Here is a 7,884-nt window from a genome sequence, read left to right as displayed (position 1 = left end):
CTTGTTTGCACTTTCCTTGTAAACGCAGAAAGGCTGTCAGCCAGCAGTCATGCCAGAACTACATGCGTCAGTGGCGCGCACAGGTTGGCTATGAAACACACAGGCTTGGCAAGTTTTCTAAGAGAACCCTTTGGCTGTATGGATTTTACAGTAAAAAGTGCTGTTTTATTATTTGTGAATTCTGTGGCACTGTCAGCACCGCTACGTAGCAAGCACCTGCATGTGGTCAGGCACTGCCCCCGCCTGAGGCTGGCTGCTAGCATCTGGCTGGCTGCGCCCCAGGTTAGTCCTGTGCTTCCTGATGTCCTGGCTTTGAACCTTCTCCCCGGGGTCAGCCCATCTCACCTCAGATGATCCCGTCTCTCGACGCAGACCTGACCCCCAAGCTGTAGGTGCGACTGTCCAGTGGCCACTTGGGGATTCTCCCAGGCATCCAGACACCAGGTCACACACCTCCCAGACCAGGGCAGAAAGGGAGCTCAGCAGGGGCATGACTTGGGATGACCCATCAGCTACAGGCCCCAGGGGAGGAAGCACCTGCCCAGGGTTCCCCTTGCGTGGGCCGGCTGTGGATGAGGCTGGGGGGAACCAGCTGCTGCAGTAATGGATAGCACACGGGGAGAGGATGGAGTGTCTGACCCAACAGGACACGGGGGCTTTGCTGGGCGCTGGGGGGCAGGGTGAGCTGTGTGCTGAGCATTTTGAGTTCAAGCCGCGTGACCCGTCCATGCAGCAAACAGACCTGGAGGTCCCGGCTGGAGATGTTTGGAGCCTCCCGGGAAAGGATGGTCATTACAGTTGTGGGCATGTAGGAGCTTGTCTGGAGTGAGGAGGGACAGGAGGGCTGGGCCTGCCTCGAGAGCCACAGAGCACGGAGTCTCTGGGGACAGGCTGGTGTGGCCAGGGAGGTCACCCGGGCTGAGACTGGCGGCCTGGCTACCACCCAGTCTGGTGTGCGCGTGCCCATGCGTGCCCGTCGCCTCGCTGAGGGGCGTGTTGGGGGCAGCGCGGGGTGAGGGAAAGATCAAAGCCCGCGTGCAGCAGAGAGGCCTAGAGGGGCTACACAGGGCAGTCATGTGCACCCCCAGTCCAAAGGCACCTCGTATTAGAATCAAGCACAAAGATGGGGCAAGTGTGTAGGGAGTGGGGGAGCTTACAGGGCATGCAAGCTGGGGTGGAGTGACCAGGGGCTATTGCCTGGGGGGCGCCATTGTTCCCACTAGTCAAAGCGTATTATTTCTGCCTGCTCTTTTCAGCAGAGATTGGCTCCCCAGTGTGTTCCTCCTACCAGGACCTTTGCCTTGGCGAGAGGCCCCCTGACTGTAGCTTGACCAGCAAGAACTCTGGGCACTGAGGCACCAGGTCTGAAAACGGGGAGCGCGAGGGATCCCGCGCGGGGGCGGGGCGGGGCAGGCAGATTTCAAGACTCCTCAGGTCGGGAGAACCTCCTAGTTCCGTGAAATTCGGGTTGTGGGGGGAGAGGAGCTGCCAGCCTCACAGGGCAGCTGCTGCTGTTGGATGAGCTCGGGAGCCCCGGGTGAGGCGCTCAGGGCTGCATCCCGCAAGGGTCACGCGGGCAGAAGAGTCAGGAGCGGCCGAGACCGAGGCGACCCTCGGCGGGGTGTATGGAGGGAGGGACCTCTCAGAGGAGGAAGCTGGGCTCGGCACCCAGGACGTCTTCCAGCGCGTCCGTGGAGGCTCGCGCGAGGGCTGGACGGCGTGGGCCCCGGGGCCTGGCCCTGCGCGGCGCGTCCCTGGGCAGAGGCTCCGTCTCAAGGAGCGACGAGCCAGGGTCAAGTCTGCTGCCGGCACTGCGGGCGGTCGGGGGCACGATGGCTTGGGAAGACCGCAGCCGAGGGGGCGAGGAGAGACCCGGGGGGAGAGCGTGGTAAGTGGGGGCCCGGAGGCGGGCGCTGGAAAACCGCTCGAGCATGGACGCGCCTGCCGCCGGCCTCTGCTCCAGGCGTGGCGCCGCATCCAGCCCCTGCTCCCGGAGGAGCCCGGCCGAAGGCCAGAGGAACACCCGGAGCCGAGCCCTGGTCCCGTGAAGCCCCCGCACAGCGGGACGCAGGCTGCGGCAGCTTGGCAGGAAGAGCAAATCTGGGGGACAACAACTGTGGAAAACAGGGAGGCCTCGTTCTCCAGACGAACCTGGTGGCCCCGGTTCCACCACCCAGGGGGCCTCCGGGCCCTGAAGCAGGAGCCCCGAGCACCCCCCCCGCACCCCCAGTCACCGCGGTGAGGACTGGGACTCGCTTCCGAGCCCCCCACTTCACCGCAGTCCCGACCTCGTGCTCCAGAACCAATGGCCGTGGACTCCCCAACCCAGAGCCCCCCCAAGCGGGCCTTGCCGACACGCGGGGTCTCCCAAGGCTGTCTCACGACTTTCGATGAAAAGGAAAGAAGAGACACCTCACGAGCAAGACCACCAGGTCCAGGCAGGTCGGAAAGAGCACCTTTACTGAGGAGACGCGGGGCGTCAGGAGCCTGACGAGAACAAGCAGCAGCACGATGCCGGGGAGCGGAGACCGGCTCCCGGGGCAGCACAACCAGACCCCGCGGGGACCGCGATTCCGCGCGCGCGTGCCGAGAGGGTTGGTTCCTACCGGTGAACAAACTGACATCGCACCTGAGGCCGGGGCGGCGGGAGCGGCAGCCACGTGACAAATGGAGTTTGCACCTCACTCTTGCACACACGTCCCGGCTGTGCACTAGCCAGGAGGGGGGGGGGGGCAGGGGCTCCTCCCTGTCCCCTCCCACCATCCCCCCCAGGCCCGGAAGATCCAGTGTTTGTAGACAAGCGGGCCAGGGTAAGGCAGGCGGCCGTGCGGCCCCAGAACCCACCACAGCGTCCAGAGTCCAGCTGCTGGAGGGAGGCCAATGCCGCGGCCGACGGCCACCTGCCGGAAGGCAACCTTGGCCCTGGGGGTACAGGGAAGTGCTTGGGATGCCAGGAATGTCGGGGCGACACTCCTGGGTTTTAACGGCCAGCCAGTCTGACTCTGGGGCCCACCATGGCCCTCAAGACCTTTGCGGGCTGGCCAGTCTGGGCTGCTCCCTGGCTTTTGGGAGGAGTAGAGTCTGAGAGCGCGGGGGCCGCACGTGCACACGCACGCACACGCCCGGACGCCAGCAGGCTGCCCACGAGTGTTCTACCAGGCGCGCTCGGATAGTGTCTGCTTTGGGGTCGCAGAGGCCCCAGATGTGCTGGAAAGTGGGGTTTCTGAAGAGAACAGTTGCTGGAGGCTACTTACAGGCAAGGAAGACATGGCACACTCCTGAGAGTGATCCTCTGAGGGCTTGGCACAGTGTTTCATGAACAAACCCGCAGGACTGCGGGGACCCCTCCTTTCCTCATCCCAAGCCCCTCTCCCGGCACCACAAGCGGGCAGGGCGGGCGGGCAGCGTGGTCAGAGGCGTCCGTAGTCCCAGCCCGGGCCGCTTGCTCACACACAGCCGTACTCGTACCACACGGTCTGTGGGTCCGCGCCCGGCTCCGGGGAGGCTGGTGTGCTCCCCCGGCTGAAGTCCTCAGGGGCCCGGCCCGCATGGGGCGCCATGTCGGGGGACCTCCCCAAGCTCTTGGCAGCGAGCCCCTCCGTGTGGCCCGGCCCCAGGGCCCCATCCCTCTCTGACAGGCTGAGCCCCACCCGGATGGGGGCGACAGTAGCCACCTCGCCCACGTGCGTGGGAGTTTGGGGCTTAGTTCTGGCAGCCGGGGCCACGCCAGGTGAAAAGGGTTGGAGCTGGGGGTTGCCGCCCCCACTCCCTCCCGTGGCAATGGCTGGGGCCGTGGCGGACTGTTGCAGGGGGGCCAGCCTCTCCTCCTTGGGGGGAGCCAGTGAGAAGCGCCTCATGTCCAGCGGCCGGATGCGAGGGCCTGGGCCCTGACAGGAGCCTCCAGCCTTTCCCACAAGTGGGGTCCGCTCCCGGGCCAAGCTGGGCGGTGTGGGGCTTTGCAGAGTGTGGCTGCCAGGTTCTCGGCTGCCCAAGACCTCAGGACCCCCTAGCTTCAAAGGGGACTCCTGCTGGCAGGTCTCTGGCCCGCTGGCCCGGAGAAGGTCCGCCGAGGCCAGGCTGAAGGCCCGGCTCAGGGACGTGTTCCGGCTGGTGGCCTGCCGGGGTCTGCCCAGAGACAGGCTCTGGGGAGGCTGGGTCTGCCTGGCAGGGGCACTGGGTAGGGCCTCAGTCTCAGCGTGCCTGAAATTTGGCTTCACGTACTGCCCAGGCTTCAGCAGCTTTCCTTCAGAGGTGTTGACAGCCATCTTGATGGTGGGGGCGACCAAGCTGGTGGGCATCTTGGCCCCTTCTTTCCTGGAAGGCGGTCCTGGCTGGCCCCCAGTGGTGAGGGCCTCGTTAGCCTTTCTGAAGTAGTCACTTAGCAGGTCATCCCGGCAACTGGGAGTGTCCTACAGAGAGGAGAGAAGTAGTGAGCCTCGGGAGTGAGGCTGGGGGGTCCCCACTAAGCAGAGCAGGAGGCAACAGGGAACTGGAAGGCCCGGACCTTCTCTCCCTTGTCCCTCCACCACGCCCTGACACTTCACAAGGGCTTTGTCTTGGGCCACAGAGAGGAAGAAAAACCAGAACCGGCCACATTCAGGCCCCTCACAGCTGCCCACAGTCTTCTCTGATCCAAGACAGGGAAGAGACAGTGGGAAGAGGCTGCCCTGCAGAAGGGTGTGGCTGCACAGGGACCAGGGGTGCAGACTGCCCCCATAAGCCACATGGCAGGATGGGAGAGAAACCTGCTGATGAGCTGGACTGAGAGCAGGCACCACACCCACTGCCTGACACATAGTAGGTGCTCAGCGAACACCTACTTTGTGTGAGCAAATACTCTGTGTTCTCTGTCGCCGTGGCCTATTCATGCGGGTCACAGACTTCACTACGTGGCCGGAGAAAGTTCAACTGTTCTCGAAGGGAATGAGAATCAATCACCGAAGGGTGAAGAGTCCTTAAAAGGTGTCAACTGCAAGACAGACCCGTTCCACAACCAAACAATGGCTGAATGTGGACAGGTGTGAACACACCCTCACGCGGTTCGGCAAAGCTAAACCGAGACGCTGTAGGGCGTCCTCACTCGGGCCGGGTCTGGGGGCCGTGTGGCGGGGCAGACGTCAGCAGATGAAAGCCGGGGCCCATCCCGGCGGAGCCACATGTTTCTGTATGGCCTGCGAGCAGAGAATTGCTTTACATGTTCGAATGATTTAAAAAAAAATTTTTTCCAAGAATAATTTTTGTAGCACGTGGAAATTATATGAAATTTAAACATCAGTGTCCGCCACGAAAGCTTTTCTGGAACAGTCGTGCCCAGCTGCTGGCAGACGGTCCTTGCGGTCCCGATGAAACGGCAAAGCAGCTGGACGGGACTGTGGTCGGGAATGCCAGAGACGGCCGCCATCAGCCCCTTCACGGAAAAAAACCTCTGCTGGCGAGCGCGCGCTTCAGTGGGTTCGGGATTCTGCTCTGAAGCCCAGCGTGCGACCCTGCCCTGCCAGTGTGCTGGCCACGCGGCACCCTCACCCCGGTGGAACAAGGGTCTGCCCCTCACTTACAGGTGGAGGGAAGTCTTGGCGGGGGTGGGGGTAGGGGGCTGGCTGCCCAGGAGGATCGCCCTCCCGCTGGGACTTTGCTGCCAGGGTCCCACCTACAGTCCTGATGACCAGGTCACTCACGGGGATGGGGGAGCCCCGGCTGCTCTCCTCCAGAAACTCCTCCAGGGTGACCATCTCACTGCTGGGGGAAGCTGAGCAGGGCCGCATGCCGGCCTGGGGCTGGGCCACGCTCCTCTTCTGGACGCCCTCCTGGGGGAGAGGCCCATTCCGGGGCGGGGGGTACTCATGGCGGCTGAAGGTGTTGCGTCCTGGGGTGTTGGCATCCCGGGGCAGAGTGGCTGTGTCCCTGCTGGGGATCAGGTCCTCGCTGCTGAAGCTCTCAGACCTGCCGTGGAGCTGGTCAGCCGAACCTGGGGCCAGGGTGGGTGACGGAGAGGAACACGCATTAGTCTCCCTGCCGCGGCCGGCAGCTCCGGGCTGCCTCTGCTCCCCTCCACTGGAGAGCACCCATCTGGGAACCCAGGGCCGGGTTCTCTGGGCTGGGGTCTTGGGTATTAAGAACATTTTAGAACCCTTTAAAATTTCACTCTGGCATTTACAAACAAAATAACCTGAGATAAAAGGGAAAAGCTCGGCTGCAAAAGTGAAAAGCTGGAGCTGTAGGACACCAGGCTCACGATGCCCACCCTTTTGGATATTAAAGGTTTATTTAGCACCCGCTGCGTCCAGGTGTTCAAAGGGAGGGCTAAGAACATCTCTGAAAACACCTCAGAGTTTAGGGTCCTGGAGAGAGCACCCACCGGCTTCTCAAACACAGGGAACCCTTCACCCTAAAACACCACAAGGAAAAGAGTCAAAACCATTCACTATGGGGCTTCCCTGGTGGCACAAGGGGTTAAGTAAGACGCAACCTATGAAGCTGCCCGCAGCCTCTGCAGCACGAGTTGGATCCCCAGCCACGGAGCTACCCCCATGGAGCAGCAGACCTCTCCTGTCTCCCCACTGCTCCCCTCAGCAGTGTATTTCAGTCAGTCTGCCTGGTCTGTTCCCCACTCTGTCTCTGGTGGATCCTCTCACCCCCACACCTCTGGCCTGCACCCCAGTTCTTGTACGCATAAATAAATAAATCTTTAAAAAAACAGACAAACAAAAAAACCCCACCCGCTATGTCCTGACCAAGGGGAAGCAGGAGGACGGCTGCAACCCCACTCGAGAGCGACGTGGCCTGGATGCAGGCCTGGTGGAAGGTGAACCAAAATCCACTCACCCTCCCGGGCGTGAGCAGCCGGGCTGCCTGCATTTGGGGGTCTTGTCACTGTACTAAATAACAAGTTGAGCCTGGAATTAAAGATGCAATGCACCCTGCGGCTTAGAGGGAAGAGGCCGCCTTACCTGTCAGGGGAAGTGGGGAGCTGCCGCTGGCCGCGTTTCTGCTGCTCTCTGAGCCGCCCAGCCAGGGCGGTGCGGCCAACGGCGGCCTTTACCCTGCAGGCCCATGACCAGGGGTGGCGGGACCAAAGCGCCTACTCCAAGGAGCCCGTGTGGCAAAGGACGGACTGGGGGGTTCTCTCTAGGCTCCCCGAGGGCCTGGCTTCACCAGCCGAGTGCCGAGCGCGCACACATCCTAGACAGCAACACTCGCTACCTGCTTTTATTCTGTCGAGGGCCGTGGATCCAAACAACCTTGTTGGCAGAGGGCTCTCACGCCAGTCCAGAAATCACATGAATGGGGTGCTGCTCCCCCTGACAGCTGCTAAGCCTCCTGAACACACAAGGAAGACCCCGGCCTGGGCCATGACAGGCTCCCTGGAGGGGCCAGGAAGGAGGCGCCCGGAGAAGGGCTGCAACATGGGGTGGGGGGGGGGTGGTGGCTTCACTTTGCTCGTGTGCAGGAGCGGGGGCGTCTGCTGTCCCTCCCGTTCTTGCACTTCTCAAGCTTACACCTGCCCCCCGCCCCTGCAGGGGAAGTCAACCTTTTTGGTGACATGAGCTGGAGCCAGCTCTCCTGGCTGCCCTGTGCCTGCCTGAATGTGGCTGCGCCGGCTTCTCCATTTACAGGGAGAAGCCCACCCCTCTGGGTCCTCTCCCCCCGCAGCACGCGGTCTCCCTACCTGGCCAGCCTGCCCCCATTGTCCCGCTGGGCCAGGAAACACTGGGCACAGGGCCTGTGCTTGTGTCACCTCTGCACCCACGTCCAGCAAACAGCTGGTGTGGAGATGAAAGGAGTCACAATGGGGACTGACACCCCGCACCCTGAGCTTGCCCTTGCACAGCTCTACAGGACACTCAACTTCCCAATGCTGCGAGTTCTACAAAGAGCAACTGTTTA

At 62.4% G+C, this 7,884-nt stretch overlaps 1 protein-coding gene across 1 annotated transcript in view; it reads right to left on the bottom strand.

The window, feature by feature from the left end:
• Positions 1–2,322: 2,322 nt before the first annotated feature.
• The window catches only part of LOC119239464 (protein Daple-like), a 109,323-nt gene continuing 103,761 nt past the window's right edge, over positions 2,323–7,884 (bottom strand). The window contains exons 28-29 of the mRNA XM_037504040.2: positions 5,676–5,965; positions 2,323–4,409 (exon numbers count right to left, since the gene is read on the bottom strand). Of these exons, the coding sequence (XP_037359937.1) occupies positions 3,447–4,409; positions 5,676–5,965 (1,253 nt within the window). The 3' untranslated portion in view covers positions 2,323–3,446. The remainder of the gene's footprint in view (positions 4,410–5,675; positions 5,966–7,884) is intronic.

This window comes from Talpa occidentalis, unplaced genomic scaffold (genome assembly GCF_014898055.3).
Source record: "Talpa occidentalis isolate TD23 unplaced genomic scaffold, MPIMG_talOcc4v2.1 talOcc4.11, whole genome shotgun sequence".
Lineage (NCBI taxonomy): Eukaryota > Metazoa > Chordata > Mammalia > Eulipotyphla > Talpidae > Talpa > Talpa occidentalis.
Note: the sequence above shows the minus strand (reverse complement) of the source record. Positions and strands in the feature narration are given on the sequence as shown.